The 24,302-nt window shown below is 53.4% G+C and overlaps 1 protein-coding gene across 2 annotated transcripts; it reads left to right on the top strand.

Moving 5' to 3' along the window:
• The first annotated feature begins 8,249 nt into the window (after positions 1 to 8,249).
• DUSP4 (dual specificity phosphatase 4) lies at positions 8,250 to 24,168 on the top strand. 2 transcript variants are annotated; one of them, XR_012381142.1, is made up of 5 exons: positions 8,250 to 9,109; positions 17,990 to 18,135; positions 19,164 to 19,383; positions 20,020 to 23,541; positions 23,588 to 24,168. XR_012381142.1 is itself a non-coding variant. In XM_025885935.2 (4 exons), the coding sequence occupies exons 1-4, from the start codon at positions 8,677 to 8,679 to the stop codon at positions 20,403 to 20,405; spliced, it is 1,185 nt and encodes a 394-aa protein (XP_025741720.1). In that variant the 5' UTR covers positions 8,250 to 8,676; the 3' UTR covers positions 20,406 to 24,168. The 2 variants fall into 2 exon arrangements, 1 of the variants encoding a protein (XP_025741720.1); XM_025885935.2 differs by having other exon boundaries at positions 20,020 to 24,168.
• The last annotated feature ends 134 nt before the right edge of the window (positions 24,169 to 24,302 follow it).

Below are 24,302 nucleotides of genomic sequence, written 5' to 3'. Positions count from 1 at the left end.
ATATAACGGTGAGAAGACACGCACTGTGCAGAAAACAGTAAGAAATAAGTGAGTGAACATGTGTGGAATTGGAGAAACAAAACAGAGGAACATAGGGGAAGGGAAGGAAAAATAAAATAAGATGAAATCAGAGAGGGAGACAAACCAGAAGAGAAGCTGCGCTCTAAGAAACAAACTGAGGGTTGCTGGAGGGGAGGTGGGGAGATGGGGTAACCGGGTGATGGACATTAAGGAGGACATGTAATGTAATGAGCACTGGGTGTTGTATGCAACTGATGAATCACTACATTCTACCCTGAAAGTAATAAAATACATATATATGTATATATATATATAGGTTTGGGACAAAAAGACCTTAAAAAAAAAAAAAGAAAGGAGTGAAAGGCAGCAAGTGTTGGAGAAAATCAGAAGGGGGAAGGGTTGTCCCGCTGAAGCGGTCACAGCAAGTCTCCCTGATACAGGGAGACACGTATGTGGATGCAGGGGGGTGGGGGGAGACATATCGAGGGGGCTGGGAGGAGGAGGCATGGAGCGGTCCAGGATAGTGGGAAGCAACAGAAAGGATCCAGGGGCCTTTCATGGTGCCCTGGTCGATGGGCAAAGGACTGGGCAAACACTTGGCTTCACAGCTGCGCCAACTCCGCAGCCCAGCCTGATGACACAGAACCTACCTGTGCTTTCTAATGCCCCTGGCGTTTTGCCAATTGCCCCTCCAAGGAGAGAATTATGAATAAATCAGAGATGCTGCCTCGCAGACATCACCTAGCTTCTTAAAAAAAATCCTCTAAATGAAAGGGAATAAGAGTTAGTCCCCAAAATTAGTCTAGGTGTTAGTAACACTCCCATTGAGAAGATGTGGAAAGTGAAGGTCAGAACTTATCCAAAGTTCCCCGGCTGCTAAATGGCCGAGTTAGCCTGGAAACCCACAACTGTCTGGCTCCAAAGCCTGTGTCTTTTTCCCCAGTACCAAACAAAACTCAGGTCTGGAGAGGATATAGCTCAGATTCAAGGCAGGAGCATCCGGATGGGCCTTCAAAAGGGACCTCCGGTCACCCAGAAGAGAAGACAGACCTCGTTACTTTGTTCCTTGTGGGGCAAGTTCAAGGCTGTGTGACAGAGAGGATACAGGACACTGGGAGTCTGGGGAAAAAGGGAAATAGATTAGATTAAAAATGGAGTTGGCTGGGTGCAAATTAGTTAACCTCTAATAAATGGGATGAATAGCAGGATGTAATTAACCGCTGCTTAAAAGAGGACCCTGGGTATTTCCCTCAGTGAGCAAACCCCTGGGGATTGTTATACTAATTCCAACTGAAAAGGTAGAGAGAAAGACTACAATTCTTAACTGGAAAAGAATAAAGCACATTTAGCTATTTTCCTTTTGTATGTTGATGCCAGATGGCCCAAATCATTTTTTTTTTTTTTAGATAAAAACTGGATTACACAGAAGATCAGATTAGATGGAGGAAAATTTACACCGTCAGAAGAGCAGCTTCGCATTGCTGGCCAATCGAGGCTGATGTTGGGAACGGGGTGCGTGGGCAGGTGGGGCCCTCATTTTGCAGGAGCGGCTCAGAACTGCCACCCACTGAGAAGCTGGAGGGTGAGAGCAGAGTCCTTCTGCTCCTCCTCACCTCTGCTCTGCCTTTTGTTCCTTTGCAGGGCTGGTAATCAGAGTATACCGTCCAGCTGGGAGAGGCTGTTCAGGCCCCGGCTCCAGAAAACCATTATTGCCACTGATGTGAACTGATCGGTCTGAGGCAGTGTCAAAGCCTTTTGCTTTTTGCTAAAGTTGTTAATTCGGTGGATATTTTTCATTCACGAATTGTTGGTTCTTGGCCTTTCCCTTCTGTCTACCTGAAAACTCAGAAATAAGGGCTTCAGGGTTTCTAAATGACTAAGGGTTTCTAAAGCCACTGATTGGCTAAGTGGGCCGTGCTCATCACTCAAACAAAGCTCAAGCTGAAACTCTGATACCTCTCTTTGCACTGCCCAGCACCTGGTCCAGCTGTGAGATGGTTATGGAGGGGATCGGGATGTACCATGGCAAAATACGCCACTTTGGGCATAAAGGCTGTTTTGAGCTGAAGGCAAGTGAAAAAAAAAGAGACATAAGAAGAGCTCTCTGCTCTCCTTCCCATCTGCCTAAAAGCAGAGCATAAATGTCCCTTCTGCAGGTGTCTCCTTCCCCCCTCCATGTAAAGAAGAAAACAACCCTTATCACCAGAGACACACCCCCATATATTTCCTAGTTGCCTTTCCATAATTTATCAGCCCTAGAAGTCCAACCCTTCTTTCCTTTGTCCAGTCATTTATCTACAATGTATTGCCCTTTGTTAAAAATGGCATATAAGTCCTTAAGTTTAGCCACTTCTTTGGTTTTCATTTCTTTTCTGTGAAGCCCATGTGCATGTAAAAAAAACAAAAACAAAAACAACAACAAAAAAACGAACATCAATTCAAATTAAATGCCTTTTCTCCTGTTATCCTGTCTTTGTCAGTTTAATTTGCAGGCCCTGGGTATGAACCTAAGACGGTATAGGAAAGACTTTTCTTCCTCCCCAACAGTTATGATGAGAGTTAACCAACTGTTGTACAAAGAAAACCTCAACGAGGCCAAAATGTGGAAGCAAAGAACAGGATAAACTTCTGAAAGGCAGGATATACACTCCCCATTCTTATGGGGCAGGAAGGACTGTGTCCAGGACTGTCTGCAGAATGCATGTGGGAATGTCAGTGGATAATGATGATCTGGGGCTGTGATGGCAAACAAGTGGCACAACATGGGTCTTCTGTAACTTAGTATTTTTGTTTTGTTTTGCTTTTTGTGTTTTGTTTTTTACTGTTTCTCCAATGAAGAATACCCCAGAGTCCCAGATTTTCTGTGATAGTCTCAATTTAGTGCTATTTTTATCGCTTTCGATAAAAGAAGATTTAGAAAACATAAAAACAAATGTGATTAATGTTTATAAGTCCAAAAATCTTTCCTGAGCATGTACTTGAACTTGTACTTGAACGTTTGGTTTGGAAAATATGCTCACCAAGGCTGGATCCTTAGAAAGGTGATTTAGACATTTTTTTGGTCCTAAAACAAGTAAATAAGTATGTTATTTTTCTGGGTTTTACAGATGGTAAAATTAAGATCTAGAACAACTGACTTGCTTGAGATGATGTCACTGTCACTAGTTGGAGTTGGGCCCACCCCTAGGTCATCTGGTATCTAGGTTGGCTCATCGTCCACAGCATAGATTTTCTAGAGAGCTTTTGCATCATCCTGGCTCTCTGATAGCTTCAGACCAATTGCTCATCTATTTTTAGCAGGCAAACCACTGGGGAAGGGAGAGGTGAGAGGTTAACAAATGAAAGGAAAAGATACAATGCACAAGGACGGAACCAGTGTCAGAGGTGGGATAAAAGTTAAAAAAGAAAAGAAAAAGGACCTAAAAGAGAGGCCAAGGATAACACTTAGGTAGATGAAATGCATTTTGTTCGCATTGGCCTTTTTCTTGCATTTCCCTAATCCCGCAGCAGAGTGCTAGCCCTGTCTGCTCTGAATCCCCCTGGCATTTTGTTTGTTCTTCCCTAATGACATTTATTAGATCCCGCCCTGCGGTCACATACAGTGACATTCCCACCCTGACTCTAGCCCAATGACATTATAAACTCTTTGAAGACAGTCAGTGTTTTGGACAAATTTGTCCCCCACCCCCCGCCCAGAGGGTTGAATAAATGAGCAAAGCAGTATTCACAGCTACAGTGACCATCCCCCCAAAATGCCAAGCCCATTCTTATCTCCTATTTGGAGAAGTATTTGTTCCCCAAATTTGATTCTGAACAGCTCAAGTTTTATCAAGCTGCTTGGGACATTAGCACAAAACACACAAATAAAAACTATCAACTTTGCTCTCCAGGAGCAAAAGAGGGACAGATTGGAGCTGGAGCCTGTTCTTTGTCTTGCGGATTTGTCTCGGGCATTTTAGTGTGCCTGGCTCTGGGGAGGGAAAGGAAATGCCTGCGCAAGTTTGGGCTTGGGGTTGACAGGGAGCTCTCCTGCTCAGGTTCACACAGGGCGCGAAAGGGACGAGACCTTAAAAACTGCCTTGGCCCAACTCCTCATCTGCAGATGAAGAAACTGACACCCGGGGAGACTGTCTTGCCCAAGATCACAAAGCTAGATAGTGGCATAGCCTAGATCCCATAGTTTTCAAATAAACTAGTGAACCAAGCAATGTATTGAAAGCTTTCTAAAGAGACCCTAAGGTTAGAAACCTAGCATTTTATTTTTGTTTCATTTTGAAACCTAGCATTTTACATCATTAGCAAGTGCTATAGTATTATGCATAGAGAGTACATGTGACAAAGTCAGGACTAAAACTTGAGGCTATGTCTTTGACATTGCTTGATGTTCAGTCTAAATGTCGAAGAACCACTGTTTCTGAGTTCTGACTTGGTGGGCAGAGGTGGGCAGGGAAGGACAGGCATTCCTCAATTCCATTCGTACATGTTGCCTAAAAGAACACAGGGGACACACACTTTTCTGCTTTCAGGAGCATGAGACAGCTTCCCAAGTCCTTTTGAGCATTCTCACTGCCAGAGGGGAAGCTCCCCAGTCAGCTGATCTAGGAAGCCCAGCCAATGGGTCTATGCAAAGCAGATCATTCCAGTTCCAGGTGACAGTAAGGAACAAGGTACCTTCTCCCCTCAGGAAAGAGGAATCCACAGACCCTTTCTTTCCAATGCCACCTTGATTAATTCATTAATGGGTCTTCAGGCAAGTTTTATTCAGGCACTCTGGCACAGGGCAGTGAGTCAGAGGTTGGCATCGAAGCCAGAATAGAAGCCATAGTCCTCTCTGGGGATTTGACTCTGGGCTTTAAATTCCCAGATCACACAACTTCCTAATTGGAAAGAAATGTTCTTAAACAAGAGCAGGGATTTTGCCAGGCCTGCCAGTGACTAATAAGGTCGGTCTAAGGACTGCCTGATGAAAGAGAAGTTGGATTTACATGTCACAGTGAATTTTTAAAGTATTTTCACCCCGAGGTTCACTGCTGAATATAAATAAAATCTCTCTCCTTGGGCAATCCCACCCAACTCCTGCAGATATGCCTTCCTTAATTAAATTAACTTTGAGATGACATTCACACGATGTCTTCCTACCAAACGCCTTTGTTTTCTCCAAGATCTACCTTATAGACCAGCTGTTTCACAAGGTTCCTGTGTAAACTGATCGTTTCCCACCCCCAGCCTCCACACTAATTGGAGACAAGTTTTAACATCTCTACAGCCAGTATCATTAAGCCGTGTCCCAAACGGCCCACACACTTAACAATACCAAACATTAAAAAAAAATTTTTTTAGGGTGCTTACGGAGGATCGGATAAATATAAAATTTAAATTTCATTTGTTGAAATTCACACAACTGGAGGCTAATTCCCGAGTTGAGGATTTTTTTTTTATTAGTCTCTCAAAAATCAGGGGTTCGCATTCGTAATTACAGCTGCTCTTGGCTTAAGTACATTAAGTCCGAAGCCGCAGCTCCCCTCCGGGGTGCGGGCGCGCAAGACACACGTGGACACACACGCACGCACACGCGCCCGCCCACACCACCTTCCTTGTGAATCGCCCGCGGGATTTATGGGCTTCGCCACCACGGATTACTGTCAGGTGCAGAAAGCAAGCCTTTGTCCTTGGGCATTTCCCTCCCCCCCCCACCTTTGATGGTTATTTACCGGCCACGTGAGCGCGTGGCGGGGGTCTGGCGGGGGAAACAAAGGCTAGCGGAGCGCGGCCGCGGCGGGTAGGGCCCAGGGACCGCTCCCCAGCTCCAGCGACACTGGTGAAATTAGCCCAGACCTGCCTCCGACCGAGAGGCTCCTCCAAGAGAAATCTTGTCCAAGCCCTGGTAAAGGCGCCGGCATTTCCTGAGGCCGGGAGATTCTCTCAGCCGGGGGGCCTGGCAGGGCCCGGTTCCTGGGCCTCGGGAGAGCAACGAGGCCCGGGACGGTCGGGCCTGGGGGGCTCCCTGGAGAGGGCGCACGCTGCTGGTGTACCAGCGAGAGCGAGTCTTTGAGCCTTACAGCCGGCTCAGCAAATGAGAAACCGGGACAGAGAGGCCCCCCTTGCCCCGGAGAGGAAGTACACACCCCTCCCCACGGGAGAGGCCACGCAGCGAGGCTTAGACTGCTGACCTCCCACCCCGAGTGCCTGGCGCCCCAGGGCCCCCACCCGGGGGCCTCGATCGGTGCGCAGATGTGGCCCCTTCCAGGGCCTGATCGGCGTGCCCCTGGCGTAAAATTTCGTAAAAAGTCAAGTGTTCAAAATGCAGAGCTTTTTAAAGACAATGAAAATTAACCAATTGCAAAAAAAAATAATAATAATAATCCATGAACAAAATATTAAATTCTAAATAGAGACAGGATCCTTGCGGTGGCCGAGCCGAGCCGAGCCATTTTGCAGTCCGAGGGAAAAGGAAGATGCCCCTACTCGACCCGGGCAAAGCGGGATTCGCGACGCAGCGGGAGGGGAGCGCGGGTGGTAGGCCTCGGAAGTGGAGGTCCCCTCCCGAGACCCGGTAGGGGAGTGGAGGGGCCCCTGGGGGCCCGGAGGTGAGAGCTCCAGGGAGCCGCTCTGCCAGCAACAAAGGCCGAGCGGAAGGCCGAGTGGGGGGCGGGAAGGCCCCCGCGGGTTCCGCGGCCTTCGCTGCGGGGGTCGTGTTTCCAGGAGGGACCCAGAATGGAAGACTCGACTCCGCTGCTACCGGGGCCGCGAGCGAGTCCTGCAGTACTTCCCCTCCCCTCACCTCCCCGGTGGTTAATTCTCACTAACAAGATTTGGCAAGATGTCGAGCGAATAATTTTTGGCTTCTGTCGTGTCCGCACCGCGGCGAGCACATACCCCCTGCCAAAAGCGGCCTCTGGGAAATTAAATGCCTAAGTAAAACTGGGGGCGGGAAGAACGCTACAGGACCTGGAAAGAGGGATGGAATCGCCCTCAGAACTTATTAAATCCTTTACGTGTCAATTTCTTAGGTCTAGCTTCGTACCCACTGTAGACCCTAATTGTCATTTCCTGAGAAAACAATTCACGTTTTTGTGAGGACTTTTCCAAAAGCCCCAGACGTCGGGTTTCCCCCCCAAACCGGGATTCAATAAACATCTTTAGGGGCGCCTGGGTGGCTCAGATGGTTAAGCGTCTGCCTTCCGCTCAGGTCATGATTCCGGGGTCCTGGGATCAAGCCCCGCATCGGGCTCCCAGCTCAGCGGGGAGCCTGCTTCTCCCTCTGCCTCTCTCTCTCTCATGAATAAATAAATAAAATCTTTTTAATAAAGCATCTTTAGGAAGCGTGGACGGGAGTGGCACCCCTGCCTTCCTCCGTAGGAACAACATTCCGACAATTTAATGCCGCCCTCTGGGTCGTAAAGCAACAAACCCAACACCTCGCTATTACCGGGCTTCGGGGCAGGAGGGCATTTCTCTTTGATCTTGTACGTTGGGGCCTGCCCGCGTTCCTCGGGAAGCTATAAGGCTGATTTAATGGCGGGAGATGAAAATCGATCACGCTAATGCATAAGCTAACGTCTGAGGAGTCGCGCTGAGAAAACGACCGGCCAGGCGGAACGCACTCCGTAAGCCCGGGCCGTGCCCGCTGGGCAGCGGGGCAACGTGGCCCTCTCCACTCCGGTGCGCCGGAGGAGACCTGCGAGGCTGCGAAGGGGGAAGCACGGAGGCAAAGTGGAACGAAACCTCCAAACCGAGCCCCGGCCTCCGTTAGGCCGGCTTCCTGGCTGGCCGCTCTCCGTACGCCGAACGCCGCACCGCCGCGGCGGGGTGGACTGGCTGCACGGCGACTAGTGTCCGGCGGGCCGCGCGCCGCGGAGACCCGGGCCGGCCGGCCGCGACCGCCGCCGCCGCGCTCCATTCACAAAGTCCCGGCGCTGCCGCTCGCCTGCCGGTCGGAGGCCGCCTCCCTCTTCCTCTAGGTCTCGGTTTTATGAATGGGCCTGACGGCGAGCGCCGAGCGCCCTGTTTACTCCGCTCTTTGTGACGTCGCGTTCCCATGACTGGGCGCCAGCGGCCCTCACTCCATTCACGCGCAGGGGAGGGGGCGGAGGGAGCCGGGATGGGGCGGGGAGCCGGCGCGGGGGGTGGGGTGGGGGGAGGGCGCGAGGCCCGGAATGGCAAGAGGCGGGGCCTCGGGAGGTAGTAATGAATCTGCCCCCTCCCGGGGGAGAGCGGAGGAGCATTAATACATCTATAAGCCAAAGAGGAAACTCTGGCTGGGGCAGTACGCGGAGCTCCGGCTGCTGGTGGGGAGCGGCGGCCGGAACGGCAGCGCCGGTGGCGGCTACGGCGGGAGCAGCACAACGGGCCAGATACAATAGAGGCAACAACAGAAGGGAGCCCGTGGTCCTCTCCCGTAAACACACTCCCCTCCACCGCCACCTCCCCCTCGGCAGCGCGCGCGGTGCTGCCGGGTGCCCGAGGCCGCTCGGACTGCTATGTAACCGCGAGACTGCGGGAGGAAGGGGACCCGGGAGAAGAGGTTCGCCCGCGGGAGGCCGTGGGGGCCAAGTTTGCAGCCACTTCTGCACGCGCTTCCCTTAGCCCCCGCTTGCCCCTTCCTGCAGCCCAGCTGGCCCAGGTGTGCCTCGCCTCCTCGCGTGCCCGGCGACCATGGTGACGGTGGAGGAGCTGCGGGAGATGGACTGCAGCGTGCTCAAAAGGCTCATGAACCGGGAAGAGAACGGCGGCGGCGCGGGCGGCAGCGGCGGCCACGGCGCCCTGGGGCTGCTGAGCGGCGGCAAGTGCCTGCTGCTGGACTGCAGACCGTTCCTGGCGCACAGCGCGGGCTACATCCGAGGCTCGGTCAACGTGCGCTGCAACACCATCGTGCGGCGGCGCGCCAAGGGCTCTGTGAGCCTGGAGCAGATCCTGCCGGCGGAGGAGGAGGTGCGCGCCCGCCTGCGCTCCGGCCTCTACTCGGCGGTCATCGTCTACGACGAGCGCAGCCCGCGCGCCGAGAGCCTCCGCGAAGACAGCACCGTGTCGCTGGTAGTGCAGGCGCTGCGCCGCAACGCCGAGCGCACCGACATCTGCCTGCTCAAAGGTAAACTCGGGCGCCGGGGCGCGAGCCGGAGGGGAGGTGTAGCGGGGCTCGGCGGCCTGAGCCTTGGTGGGCAGGGGAAGAAGTGCCCGGAGGGATTCGTGGCCGCGAGGATCCCCGCGCGCTGCTTTGTGCGCGCTGGTGTGCATGGGTTTGCAAGGTTTCTGCGCGTTTGCGTGCAAGTGCGAGCGCGCCCGAAGTCCTCAGAGACGGTGAGGGTGCGTTTCCTCTATCACCTGCCAGTCCGTACTCTTCGGAGCTTTTGCATTTATTTACACTCACTAACCGTCGGGCCTCTTAGGCGAAGCGACTCCACTGCGTTGCCCACCTATAGTCCGGGGGGGGTACTCCCAGTGCCACTGTGCGGGCCGGGACAGGTCAGGCCTGTTAGCTTGGCGTGCCCGGGCCCTGCGCCGCGTCCCGAGAATCCTAGAGGTGGGAAAGAGAGTGAAGGGTGAGCGCCGAAGTGGGAACGGCTCCGTAAACGCAGAAAGGCAGCTCGGGTTTCGGACATTGTGTGGAGCTGTGTCTCGTCCCTTGCTGCCCGACTCCGAGCTCCGCCTGGAAAGTGGCCAACTTCTCCCGCCTCGGGCTAGACCCCAGCTCCGGGAGCAGGGGGGCGGGAGGACTGAGTATCCAGGCAGCGCGAGATGGGACTGCGCCCCTTCAATCCAGGCCGCGGAGACGTACGACCTTTTGTTCAGACCCGCTTCTCAACGCTGTGTTGGCGGCGCGTGCCTGCTTTAAGTGAACCCTGGCGCAACTCTTCGGAGACGGGAGTTCTTGTCAAATCTGGAAGTCAGAAACCCCCAAAGGACCGCGTGCTAAGTGACTGGAGGGACGGTGCACCGGCCGCACCTGCCCGGCCTGGAGGAGCCGCGGCCCTTGGCGGTTCCCGCTTGGGGGGGGCGCGCGCAGAACCGGCTGTGGGTAGGAGCGCCCCTGCCGCGCTGCGCCCCTGCCTCCCACCGCCACATTCCGCGCATTCTTTCGCCCGCGTCCGGTCCCGGCCTCCGAACCCGCGAGGCGTTTCAGACCCAGGCCTTCAAAGAGCCGCTCCTTTCCCTGCAGGCGCCCTTCGCCTCCTCCCTCCTTTCCTTTTCCCTCCGGACCTGCTCACCCGAGAGGAAGGGAGGTGGTGGCGGGAGGAGGGGCGGAAACCTCTCCCCGCCGCCCTTTCCAAAAAGCACAACAACCCCGCTCAGTGTCGGCGAGCGGGGCTCGCCCCTGCCGAACAGCGGGGGGCTTTGTTCTCGCCAGTTGTTTCCTGGCCATTTGACCTGTCAGCTGCTGGGGAAATGCTGCTGTTGACCTTTGGTTGAACTACTAAGGCGATTTTGCTGATTTTTCTGTTTCTGTGAGGGCTGCCTTTTGCACCGACGAGGGAGCCTAATCCTCCCGTCTTCTCCCCAAAGCGCTTTAAGAGAAAGTGCGAGGAAGGGGTTGCACCGGAAGGACCGGCGCTGAGCCGGGCGAGCCGGGCGCCCGGGGCCCGGTGGCCTCGCCTGCCTGGTGGCGGAGCAGTGCCCGGGAGCCCCCGGCGGAGGCGCGGCCAGCCCCCTCCCGCGCCAGTGTGGGGGGCGAGGCAGCGGAGCACTCCCGCCCTCCCCTCCCCACCCCCGGCTTTCGTGGCAAAGGGGAGAGAAAATTGTCCGGGGCGATGGGCCCCTCGAGTGGCACGGGCTGGCCGGGGCGTTCTCCGTGCCGCGCTGCGCTGGATTCTCCCTCCTGATTTAGAGCCCAAACCTGCGCCTTCCTTGGCGGGCCTCTGAAGCCAGGGCCCTTCTGGAGGTCGTGCAGACCCACGTGGAGTCTGGGTGCGTTTTGTTTTGTTTTTCTTCCTGGAAAAAATCCGGAGGGGATCGCCCCAGAGCAGCAGCTCGGGGACCTAGGCCCCTGGGCTTCCGGGCGCGAGGACACCTAAGCTCCGGGGCGGGAAGGCATATTTTTAAGGTTTCCTCCTCCGGCTCGTGGCACCTCCCTGGTCCCGCGGGGAGAGTCCAGAACCGGATCCGTCCGGAAGAGCCGCCCCGCGGACTCGCCGTGAGGCGCGAGGCTCATGCTCGGGGTAAGACAGGAGCCTCTGGGTACAATGACAGCCCCCTCGTAGGACAGGAGCCTCCGGGGAAATTGACAGTCCCCTGGCCGTTAGCGAGATCCCTGGCCAAAAAAAAAAAGGAATTTTCTAGGGGCTCTTTCGTCCCGAGGCCTGCACTGCTTCCTGTAGTCTGCCCTGGTGTGGCAGGGAGGGCGACGCCAGGCTTCTCCAAGTCCGCATTCTCGAGCGTCCAGGCCTGGGCAGCAGGTAGAACCAATGCCTCTTCAGGACCAGGCCCGGGGAGTAGCCAGGAAAGGTTTTGCAGTGTCTTCTAAGCAAAGGGAGGCTGCCTTTGGGAGCAGTCGCCTCAGATTCAGAGGGGTGGGGGTGGGGGTGGGGGTGGTGAGGGAGGGGCTAGGTCTGCAGTGATGGTAGAAGGTCTGCCAGGTTAACAGGGGCATATTCTATGTAACCTAGCTTCTTCTCATACATGTGCGAAGGAGAGGAAGCTTCAACACCGTTCTTCTTCCTGCTCTTGGTCCTCTAATGAAAAGCCATCCCTAGTGAGGCCAGGAAGACCCGGCAAGTGTCTTCTCATACCGGGCTGGGAGAAGGAAGCAAGCCTCCTCAGTTCTGGTGGAGAAAATGTGGGTTCATGGGAGGGCACTCTGGGGGCAGGGAACTAAAGGGAAACACTGGTGAGCAGGAGAAAAGCCCCTTAGGTTATCTTTAGTAAATGCCCTAATGGGTTAGGGGTTGGCTGATAGGGCTCCCATCAGAGTTGCTCATTTCAATTTTCATGTAATGGGACTGTGTGTAGGTCTCATTTGGTGAGCGTCGAGTAAAAGTGGTCAGACGTTAAGCCAGAGGAAGAACCGAGTGTTGGTCTCCGCCAGCCTGTGGGGACAGAAGCGCCGCAGAATATTTTCAGAAGTTGTATTATCCTCCCCAGCCAAAGGCTCTCTCATTCTACCAACTAATGGTGCTTCAAAATCTGTTTTCTCTTTCTGCCACTTGGAAGGGCAGTGGTTGCTCATGGCTGGTAGTTAACTAATACCACATGCAAGAATTCACAGTTAAGAGTAAATGTTACTTAATATCAATAAAATGCTGCCTCGCCCTTACATTTCCTAATAGTATCCAAGTTTTGCTAGGAGCAATCACCTAAATCACTACATTTTCTGGTCTTTTTGCTGGTAAAAGATTCCCATTCCTCTAAGTTTACTTTATTTAAAATCCTGTAAGGCATTTTTAGGGAAAGTTTAGAAATTTCAGCTTTTCAGATTTTATTACAATACACATCTCCTTTGAAGTCCCTTTCTCTTTCCTTCGTAAATCCTGGGATTGGGGTTTTACACCCTGGTCATAAGAGAAAGACAAAAAGAGCATTTTCTTACCCTACTAGAAGTCATTCTTTGCCTCTCATACTTCTCAGATAAGTCAGTCTTACGCAGAAGATTTTAGGTATAAAAACACTATTTTGCTTTTCTCTTGGCTAAAATTCATCTCAGCTCATGACTTTTGTCCGTTTTTATTTGAGTTCCGATTTAAAAGTTGTCCTGGCGCTGTTGAGAAAGGATGATCAACTAGGTAAGTCTAGCTTCTTCCTCCAGGTTGGAACTCACAGGTGCTCTAGTCCTAGGGCCTGACCATACGGATGGTGACGTGACACTCTCTGTACCTAAGTGAGCTTCTCACGCTGGGACCCCAGGCACTGTTCCTGTAGGAGACAGCCCGCAAGGCCAGTGATGGCGTGGGGAGTGCTCAGCCCGCAGCCTTGCTAACTGTGGTGACCCGCTGGGTTCTCTCTGCCCCGCCCATCCTAATCCCCTCCCCCGCCCCAAGGTAGTGGTATCTAACAGCAAACCCCAGGGGGTATGAGGTTGCACACCTCCTCCCCCCAAAGAGAAATGGAGGTGCTTTTCTCCTTACAAACATGATACAATGCCCATGACAGCCGAGGCTTGAGAGCATCAGAATTACACTAAATGGTAGGCCTTAAAGATAATCTCTAACTTCCACTGCAATTCATTAAAGAATGACAACGAAGGAAGCAAACGCACGGCTTTTTGCATCATTCGAAGTGGATGCTTCCAACGAACAAAACTAACTAAAGATGGGGTGTAGGTACAAATGGAAAGTGAAAACCTGATAGTTATTAATTAAGCCCCTCACAGCTCCCTTGGGCTTGTCCTCACAGGACTGAGGGAGGGTGGCCTTTTTTCTTTTTTAGGATTTTATTTATTTATTTGAGAGAGAGCATGAGCTGGGGAGAGGGGCAGAGGCCAAGGGAGAAGCAGACTAGTTGCTGAGCAGGGAGCCTGGCCCGGGACTCAGTCCCAGGACCCTGGGATCATGACCTGAGCCGAAGGCAGACGCTTCACCGACTCAGCCACCCAGGCGCCCCGAGGGCGGCCTTCTTAAGGAGCCAAGAAATTCCTTTAAAAAATCAGAACATCTGAAACCAGATAGCCAGTTTCCTTATTGGGAGGCAGTTGCCTCCTGACAAAGGCAGTTTGACAGGAAGAAAAGTTCACTCTCCAACGGAAGCCAGCAGAAGTCCGCTTGCTGAACGGAGCAGATAGCCCAGAAGTTCTGGGAGGGACGGCAACCCAGACCCAGCTCCAGTGTAAGGCATTAGGTGTCAGCCACCTGGCGCAGGACACACAGGTCTGTGCCTGGGGTCCCAGCGTGAGAAGCTCACTTAGGTACATTTTGAGTACTGCTCAGGATTTATGGGGGTGCTTACTGAGTTAACGCCCACATCAGGGGAAGTATTCTGGAGTATTTTCTAGAACACTTTTATGCACATTGTCCCAGCTCCTCATGGACGTGTGGCCAGTGGGTCGTCCTTTGCAGTAAGCTGTGACAGTTGTCTTGCTGTGTGAGTCTGAGAAAAAGAGTGTGGAGTTCAGCTATTCCTCAAGAAAGTTGATCGGGGGTGGAGTGGGGAGGCATTATATTCCTTTTCTCCCCTCTGGCCTCTCAAGTTTCAAAATGAAGATGAGAAAATGAGAACTTTAAGACTAGAAAGTCAATTATTAAGAACACGGGAAAAACAGGTCAAAATGAGTCAGATTATCTGTTGTGGAATTACATTCTGTTGGACACAGAACAGGTGGAAAGTCATTGGCGTATGTGTCATGAAATTGTATTCAGGAGCTCGAAAAGCAGATCTCAGAGACACCTGCTGCCAGTTCATAGTTTGCAAATGAAGTTTGTGACGTTTCGGATCACAGAGTATTGGCACTTAAAGATGATGAGGTCTGAAATCCTGACATCATGACCCTGTAGGGATACGGTCACACCTGAAACCAGAGTTCTGAAAAATTATTAAATAATTTTTATTTTATTTAAATAAAATTCATTCCAGAGGTTTCTGTTCTGTTATATCCCGTTAAATAAAACGTGCTGGTCATGACTTCTCAGTGACAACCTGTAGTTTGAAAAGCCCTGGGAAGAAGCAGAGTTTGGTGAAATGTCAGGAGTGTCCTGTTCAGATCCTTTCTGGTTTTGCCAGAACATTCGTGTCTTCAACGCAGTGAAACCAGCAGGCTGTGCCTCCCCCAAGAGAAGGACCACGAGGAAGGCAGAGATGGGCACACAGCAGGGTGGGCTCCTGATGGCCAGACTAGCAGGTGGCTTTGAGGCCAGTGGGCTGAACGCTGGCCCTGCCCTTACTTGGGGGGGTGGCCCTGCGCCTCAGTTTCCTCTTCTGTAACATTGGGGCCAGTCACCTCAAAGGCTGCTGGTTGGACCCATGTTTGGGAAGAGCCTGGCACACAGTGGGCATTTCCCCTTAATAACAGTGGCTATCATTTTTACTAACATGGCACTGATGGCCGTAGAGGATGGATGCTCTTGTGGGGTGTGGGCGTGGGTGGTTTCCTAACTTGCAGGCTTCTGCCCCTACCACCCTGCCTGCCTACTCTTGGCCCCACCGTCATTGTGAGTTCTACTCATCTGACACGTCCTGGCCCAGTGCAGCTCATCTATCTGCAAGAAGGACCTCCTTTGGTGCTGCTCCTTGTAATGGATCCTCTGAAGCTAGTGACAGCCCAGGAGGGAAAAACCCTCTCATTGCTGCCCCTGGCCTGGGATGCTCCAGTCCCTTGGGCTAATCTGCTTCTTCACTTGGTTCCTTTCTGCGTGTTCTTTCAAGATCTGCCAGAGGGAACTGACTTCAGTCATAATGTTTCTGTTCCATTCTAATGCTGTCTCCTCCCACCCTCTCTGCCCTGTTAGGAGAGGTCTGGGGGCTTTGGGGGGAGGTGGGGATGACAAATGGCCCCCCTCAAGCCTGTTCTGGCCCTGGGTCACCTCTGTCCTGCCCAGTTGGCCGCCTGCCCCCTGCCCACCACGACCCCTGGAGCCCTCTGTGCTTGCTGCTCCGCTCTCTGCCTGTGGGGTTGGCTGAGGATCTACCCCGAGGCAGCGGATGTCCCTGAGGGGGAAAGGTCCTGGAACTCAGACAGGGCAAGGCCTGCCCTTCTACTGTCCCACGACCAGATCTCAGGACCGTGAGTGGAAAAAAAATCGGTAAAGCCCGGTAGGAGAAGGCTGTCCAAAGTCTGGGAAGTTGCCAGTAATGCTGGGTCCCCTTGTAGGTGCCAAAAGAGGAAGCCTTATGTGTCTCTCCGGGGCCAGGCGCAGAGCATTGGCTGTTCCAAGCGGGCCTCGAAGGACGCCGCCGGGCCCCGACGGTTCATCGCATTTTACAGATGAGGGGGAGGCTCAGAGAGGTTCCATGACAGCCCTAGGCCGCACAGCTGATGATTTTTCTGGGTTGGCATGCAACCCAGACCTGTGAGTCTGAAGGCGCGTGCGTCTGGTTCCCTGCCCCGGTTCCCTGCCCTGGGCCTTCTCAGCAATGGGAAGAACACTGTGTCAGTCACTCTGAGGCCCCTCCCACTTCCGCTACTCCGGGGAGGGCGGGGTGCTCCTCCTCTGTGACCTGGCCGCCTGGCCCTGGCCCCCCCCCCCGACCCCCCCCCCCCCCCCCCCGCCACTTGCCACTGGCCGGTGGGCACTGCTACTGCCTGTCTCGGTGATGAGTTAATGGAGGGCACCGCCTAGGCCTTACATTTCTGTGGGAAAAAAAAATTGTATTTGAATAGCTCAAATTATGTAATATAAACACAGAGATGAGTTAACTTAAAAATCTTCAAATCCTATAGAAACGTGTAGAGTAACAAGTAATGGCTTTGTATATGGGTGTTCACCAGCGGTTTGCTGACTGATCCTTCCCTGACTGTTCCCCACCCCCATCCAAGGGGGAACAGTGAGGGAAGTTGCCCCAAGTCCTGTCTTAGGGGCCGCAGCTAAAGACATTCGCTGGCTCTTCCCCCATCCTCTCTTCACTGCATTTGGGACAGCCATGTTTGTAGCCTTATCAGGAAAAAAGGGTGCTAGTGGGCAGGAGGGGGGCCCCTGTGCTGAGATGACCACATGAAGGCCACCAACGCGCCTGGAACTGCCAGTCCTGGCCCCTCGAGCGGGTTTTTCCTTCCCGGGAGGCTGGTGGTTGTGACTCAGCAGGAGCGAGGCCAGTGAGCAGGGAGATAGCCATTTCTATCCCAAGGGGGGCAATGGAGGGGAACACAGAAGAGGGGGGCTCAGAGGAAAAACTGTATACCGTGTTTCTGTAAGAATCATTTCCCTTCCTCTGCAAAGCAGTATTTTCTAGGGGCAGGGGAGTGGGGTTTGGGCAAGTCATTGACTGTCACAGGTCTGCATGTTGGAAGGTTCCCACGAATGGTCCCCGGGCACACTGGCCCCACACCGCTTACACACAGACACTTTGCTGTGCCAGCCACCGACGTGACCATTGGGTGAACGGGTCCGTTAAGAGTGGTTGTTCGGCAACCTGCAGGCTCTCCTGAATTAATTTTTGATCCACTGTGGGTCCTACAGAAACTACAAAATAAAAATACAGGCAGGGCCGCACGTGGACAGTAGATGCCGAGTTACTCGCCAAGCCAAGTCCCAGCGCTCCCTAAGTGAATCAGATGCTGGCCAGGCGTCTCTGTCCTCCTGGTGTCCCCCTGCCCCCATCTCTGCCCACCCCCAGCCAGCCGGCACCTTTCTGCTTGGCACTAATACTATTCCAGAAAAGTTGGCCCTTTATCTCTTTTTACTTAAAAGACCTCCTTTCCCCGGAAGACGATCCCACAGATAACCATTCCAGAGCTTAGCAACTCTCAGGGCAGGAAATCCTGCCTTGCCCCAAACCTGTATGTAGCAAGAGGGATTTGTATTTAAGCCCCTTTCCTCTTATTTTGGCCCCTTGTGGATGGAACAGCTGTTCGGGAGGCCAGGCGATTGGCATCTGTTCTGTTGCTGAGATCCAGAAGGGCTGGTGCCAGGGTAATTTTTTTTTTTTTCCTTCTCTCCCACATTCGAGAACCTCTCCAAAGGAAGGGCTGGAGTTGGGGGATGACAGACATCTTGGTAGGTCCCAGGGCCTGGCACCAGGCTGCCTCCCTACTTGTGGGAACCCCCAGTGGCCATCCTGTCTTCCATGCTTTATCATCACCCTCAGGAGCTGCTGGGGAAGGTCCCTTCGGCATACCCCCGGCACGTCCTCCTTTCTGTATCTGCATCCCGAACCTGTCATGTTCCTAAAACTTTCCTTTCAGCCTTCAGGATGAAGTCCCCGCCAAATGAGGCGCTCCGAAGCCTCCACAGACTTTATCTCTGGGCCCACAGCGCCACCCAGTGGCCAGTGTAGATCCAGCCAGCCTCAGCTTCGCGGCCATTCTCAGGCTAGGCGTAGGACTCAGGTACTTTCTGGTTTCCTACGGGCTTAGTGACCCTATCAACCCGACCCTATTTCTCTTTTCCAGGTGGCTATGAGAGGTTTTCCTCCGAGTACCCAGAATTCTGTTCCAAAACCAAGGCCCTGGCAGCCCTCCCACCGGCTGTGCCCCCCAGCGCTGCCGAATCCTTGGACGTGAACTGCAGCTCCTGTGGAACCCCACTGCACGACCAGGTGGACTCGGGGCCCAGAGCCCGGGAGGAAGCGGCAACGTGGGGGCAAGGGGGCTTATTTTCAGGTTTCTGCTTTTCAGGGCTTTGGGACACAGTCCCTCAGTTTGGGGAGAATGTAGTGAACCCTGAATATTGGGATGGGGTGTTGGGGAAGGTCCATTTGATCCTTGGGATTCTTCCCCCTTCCCTCTTACTAGCCCCACTGGGAAAAATACAAAGACGTACCTGTCTGACTTAGCCTCTGAAGTTACGTGCAGACAGGCGAGGATTGCTGAAATCAGAAGCGTGTGACAGGCTACGTAGAAAGCTGAGAGAGCATCCCTCGTTGAAGGCGCGGCCCCGGGACCTGAGGCCACCCCCTCCGTGCACAACCCACTGTAAATGCCAAGTGGACATAAATGGTCGGCCAGCCCTCCACTAAGAAAACCCGCTTAAGCCGCTATATTCCTTCCGAGCCCCGACTCTAGCTCTTTCATTAGATGGGGCGAATTTATGGGGTCCAGCAACTCTGCTCCCAGATCCCAGATCATTTGAGTCGATGTGACTCAGAAAATGTCACGAATTTAAGCCGACGTTACCTCATATTGCCAAGACGCCTCCTCTAGCCTGTGAGGCTGACATAACACCCATTTTTAGTGTGCCACCTGACCACACACGAGCTAGGTGTAGATGAATGTCGCAGATGGTGTGGCAAGGCCAGCATGGTGTCTGCCTCTTCATGTATCAGGGCGGAGGCGGGCTGCTTGAACCCGTGAGTGGGGCCCACCAGGCTCTACCCGTCCCGGCTTCTCTGCTCACAGCAGAGCAGAGTGGAAAGGCCAGAGAAGTCCCCTGGGCCTGTCATTCGCCGGGAGCCCCAGCAGGTGCAGGGGAGAGCTGGGAGGGCTGTGTCCCCAGGCGTTCTCCCCAGGGCTTGTGAAAGCCCACCTTGGGCAGGTTCCCTCTCCCCATCCTGAGCATCCCAGCCCTTTTTCTGGGCGCCTTACACTCACCATGTCCGGGGGCCTTTGCTTTCCCTTTCTGGTGCAGGGGGGTCCTGTGGAGATCCTTCCCTTCCTCTACCTCGGCAGCGCGTACCACGCTGCTCGGAGGGACATGCTGGATGCCCTGGGGATCACGGCCCTGCTGAATGTCTCCTCTGACTGCCCCAACCACTTTGAAGGACACTATCAGTACAAGTGCATCCCGGTGGAAGACAACCACAAGGCAGACATCAGCTCCTGGTTCATGGAGGCCATCGAGTACATCGGTAGGTTGGCGCTGCGGTGGACGCTGGGGAGGGCGGGAGGATGGCAGGGAACCCCGAGTCCTCGCCCGCTGGAGGAGGGGCTTGGGGGGGCGCTGCATCCGGGGTGTACCCATGTCCCCTCTGCTTCTAAGGGGGGCTGGCCGCCTGGATGTTGTGTTGCAGGGCGGACAGGGAGATCGGCTGCCGCGCCCGAGCCCTTAGCCTACCCAGCCAATACCATTTTCCTTGCCCGTCTCCAGATATCCATATGAGAAGGCTTTGGGGATGGGGAGGAAGACAAATAAAGGGAGAATTGGGGTCATTGTTTTTGTTTCCGCAAATGGAAATCCTTGGAGGTATGTTGGGATTTAACCGGCTTGAACCCGGGTTTTTCCCAAGCTCAGTGCATTTGTTTGGTGAAGTCTCAAAAATAGCCCGGAAGGGGTGGAACGCTAGAGTCCCTTGCAAGTGGGCTTCTCCCCGCCCCCTCCTCACCAGGACTATTATGCCTTGAATGGGAGTGCCCCTCCTCCAACACTCCTCAGACCCCCCCCCCCGCCCCCCCCCCCGCCGCCCCCCATTGCCCGCACCCGCCGCCTGGCCACCCCAGGGGGTGGGGCGCGCAGGGCACTAACGGCGCCGCGCTCTCTGCCCCAGATGCGGTGAAGGACCGCCGCGGCCGGGTGCTGGTGCACTGCCAGGCGGGCATCTCGCGCTCGGCCACCATCTGCCTGGCCTACCTGATGATGAAGAAGCGGGTGAGGCTGGAGGAAGCCTTTGAGTTCGTCAAGCAGCGGCGGAGCGTCATCTCGCCCAACTTCAGCTTCATGGGGCAGCTGCTGCAGTTCGAGTCGCAGGTGCTGGCCACGTCCTGCGCCGTGGAGGCAGCCAGCCCCTCCGGGCCCCTGCGGGAGCGGGGCAAGGCCACCCCCACCCCCACGTCGCAGTTTGTCTTCAGCTTCCCGGTGTCGGTGGGCGTGCACGCGGCCCCCAGCAGCCTGCCGTACCTGCATAGCCCCATCACCACCTCCCCCAGCTGCTAGGGCCGCGGGGAGCCCCGACCCCGACCCCGACCCCGGCCGCCGGCTCTCCGCGGGGCTCTGCGGGGCTCTGCGGGGCTCGCGGGGTGGGCAGCGCCCACGGGGACTGACAGCGCGAGGGCCCGGCGACCAGGCTTCCCCCCCCCCCAATCCCCTCCTCCGGGGCCAGCTAGAATGGCAATAAGGACTTCGAAAACACCTTACAAGCAGACAAAACAAAACACTCCAACCTAGAGCAATAACGGCTGCCTCAGCGGGCAGGGAAGACCTCGGTTTGGTTTGTGTGTCCGTGTTACTTTGCAGATAGGAATTTCTTACCTCATTTTTTTAAGCAGTAAGGCTTGAAGTTATGAAACCCACAGATCCTGGCAAATGTGCCCACCCAGTTTTATTAAGGGGTGCGGGGGTGGGGTGTGGGGGTGGGAAAGGGACAAAAAGAAAAAAGTTTGCCAGAAGTGCCTGGTTCTGTGTGCTTCCTTCTTTTTTGTTCTTGGAACAGGTTTTGTTTTGTTTTGTTTTCTTTAAGAAATCTTACAGGACCTGGTTTTCCTTTCGAAATCACCAACAGGTGGATAATGATGCTTAATAATAAATAAAAGTATTTATTAAGAATTTCCTCAGAGGATGTAAGTGCAAGGAGCCTAGGGACGGTGAATTTAGGATATATTTCCGTCAATGCCCCGCCTCGGAGCCTCATGGCTCGCAAACGTCAAGGCGGTTGGGAACTGGTCGGTGTGTCCCAGGTACGGAGCAGGTAGCCTGAGGGTCAGTGGGCACTGGTTGTCACTGAGAAGCAGGCAGTGTGGGGTGGTAGGAGGAAGAGGGAAGGACTACTTTCTGATTCCTTTTGAAGCTGGTTCCTGGGTACAGGGAACACGAAAGCGCCTCTAGGTCCCAATGATAGAGCCTTTTCTCAGGATCAGTAATTCAGTTTGGCGGTGGGAGCCTTTTCTCCCAGCCTTTCCGGAAGACTTGTTTATCATCTGTGATAAATGCCCTGTCGTAAAAGGTGCTCCTGGGAAATGGGGTGCAACTGAGATTGTCTTACAGTGAATCGTGGAGCGAAGCCCCTGGGACAAGCAGCTGACTAGAGATGGACCGGACGTGCATCCTCTGGTGATCAGAAGCACCATCTTTTTTCTCTTCTGCATAAATCGGCGTTTTTTTCATGTTACAGGGTTTGCTTAGGGGGAAGTACAGCAAGTTCTTGCCTTCTCAAAACTCTTGGGTTAGGTGAATATTTTTAAAGGCCCATATTTCAGTAAGAGGGGGGTGAACACGCTGTTTCAGGTCTAGAATGGAAGAGGGTGTAAGGAGCTGGCTAGACCCTTTGCTTGGAAGCCGGCTGCTGGGCTTCTATCCTGGGCACCATGGGCTTCTATTCTGGGCACTGTGGGCACGCAGGCGCCATTGTGGAATTCTCTCTTGGGATAATGCCATTTTAAGGGGCCTTTCCAAAGGGAGCCGAGGCTTTCGGAGGGAGACGGATGTTTTCTGCGGGTTGGGCTTGGGGGGAGGGAAGCGGGAAGCTACATGTCACTTCATCTGTAGTAGAGTGGAACAGTGTTACAGAGTGTCAGCTTAGAGGTATTTGCAAACTTGTCTAGAAATGAGAGCATGTTTGTTTTTTGTTTTTTGTTTTTTGTTTTTTGTTTTTTTGGTTTTTTTTTTAGCCCCTTAGGAGTCTAGCTCTAAATGAACATTCTTGCTCATCCATAAATAACTTCAAGCCTCAATGTCAGAATAGCGTTGGAATGCTCTTTCTCATCCTGGCATCCCAGACAGGACCAGGTTCATTACATTTCCTTCCACAAACATGAACCTGTGTTGGCATCACTCATCCTGCCTTTGTCAAGCCCTGTCTTTGGGTGAGGCCAGAGTTCCCGCTTCCTGTTTTTAGAAAAGCCAGAGGCTCCGGAGCCTCCGTCCCCGGGAACTGCTTGGCTGAATAGGTAGGGGTGAGGTGAGGGGTTGGGGTTCCTGGACAATGGACCTATTTAGAGATGGCGCAGTTGGCCGTTCCTACTTTTTCCTTGATTCCTGGAAGTTGCTCTGTGTTTTGTGATTAGTGAGGTCCAGTGAGCTCTGCAGCTCTGAGAGCTATGGGTTGCAAGAGCAGTTAGACCTGGGGAGCAGGCGAGCCTGTGGCAGGGGGAGGGAAGGCAACCTGGAACAGACTCACTTTCTATAGAACAAGTGTACATTTGCCAAAACCTGTGTATCGTGCTTTCCCAGACTGGATTCCAACCACACGGACAGTCAGAGCTCAGGACCAGCCCCAGACATGTCTTTCCCCCGCTTTCCAGTTCAAGTCTTCTGTCACCGTGTCAGACTGCTATTTATAAAGCCATTTTCTTTGTACTTGATAACAGCCTGAGTCTCAGAACTCTCAGAGATAAAATAGGAAGTCGGCTTGATCGGAAAAGGGGATTTTTTTTTTTCTGGTCGTAATTCTGTCATCGGGAAGTCTCTTTGATGACTCGAAGTAACTGTAATGAAGACACCGCCACAGGGTCAGCTCAAATAGCCAGGTGGATTTCAATCGGCATCTCTCCCATGAAGTGATTTCTGGTGATGCAAAATTTCTGTAATGGCCAGAAAACATTGCCACTTTCACTGATCTATCAACGGTGCTGTTGGCTACCTTGGATCTTCTCTAGAGACCAAGGGATGAGGTCAGCTCCCTCCTGGAATCTTGTGTGACCCAAGGATGTTTGTGGAGCACTAAGAGTAATGGCCTTGACTTTCCCATGGAGAACTATTAGACTGAAGTGTCTGTGAATGGTGCCTGGGCGCTCGAAGCTTTAGTCATTTCCTCCTGACGCCGTTTTGCTCAGGTGCTCGTTCTAGCTGGATTCCAGAGTTTTCAACAAGGTTGGGAAGCCATGCGAGGAATTTTTAAAAATCTGTGGGAAAGTGGACAGAAAGGCGGTAGGTGGTTGATTCAGTTGGGAGCCCACCGCCGTGCCCATAGTATTAAAGCAGGGGTACACCTTGGCTGTCCATTGGCAGCAACTGGGGAGTTTTGAAAACCTTGCTACCAGGTTGTCCCAGAGCAATGAAACCAGGATCTCCGGAGCTGGAACCCCGGCGTCCGTATGTTTCAAAGCTCCCCGGGTGCTTTCCGAGTGCCGCCAAGGTGGGGAAAACCACCTTGCTTTCCGGAGGGCAAGGTGCCCCTGGAGGTGGGTCTTAATGGCACAGAACTAGCTGGTCTCTCAGAAACCATAGCGAGGGGTTTGTCGCTGGCTCGGCAGGTTCCTGCTGCCAGTCCCAGCCCGGCGGAGGGACAAGATGGTTTCTCTCAGGAGCTCAGGGAGCATGCGACCTCCTGAATGGGGCACCTTTCATGCCCCTTGAAGGGCAGCTGATCAGTGGAGCACTGTTAGGGACCTAAATACAGTGTCTGGATGTTGAGGTTTTTCCTTAAATGTCCTTTGTCTAGCAAAAAAAAAGAATGGGGAGTTTCACCTCTTGAGATACCCCTGTCCCCCAGGAGCACCCTGCCCATCCTGAGAGCTTATGAGTCATATGAGGAAGAGGCTTCAAGACAGAGCAATGCAATACTTGTAACTTTTGTAAATAGCCCCATCTTTCAGAGTGATGTCATTTCTACATTTGATATTGCTTGTATTTCGGTAGGATGTATATAGTTGAGGGGATTTTTTTTTTTGTTTGGTTTCGTTTTTTAGAAGAGTCGACATGTCTTTTTATTTATTGCTTGAAAAAGATCATTTGAAGAAAAATAAATACATTTTCAACCATGTCTGGCCTGGTTTATCCTTTCCTTGAAAACCGCATTGCAGTGATGACTTGGAAGGGAACGAAAGAAGGTCTGGGGCGTTTGATAATCCTGTGCACTCCGTGACAGCGACGTTAAGATGGTAGACTGGTGGGCCC

Source organism: Callorhinus ursinus, unplaced genomic scaffold (assembly GCF_003265705.2).
Source record: "Callorhinus ursinus isolate GAN/ISIS: 27379988/994484 unplaced genomic scaffold, GSC_fseal_2.0 scaffold17, whole genome shotgun sequence".
NCBI classification, from domain to species: domain Eukaryota; kingdom Metazoa; phylum Chordata; class Mammalia; order Carnivora; family Otariidae; genus Callorhinus; species Callorhinus ursinus.
Note: the sequence above shows the minus strand (reverse complement) of the source record. Positions and strands in the feature narration are given on the sequence as shown.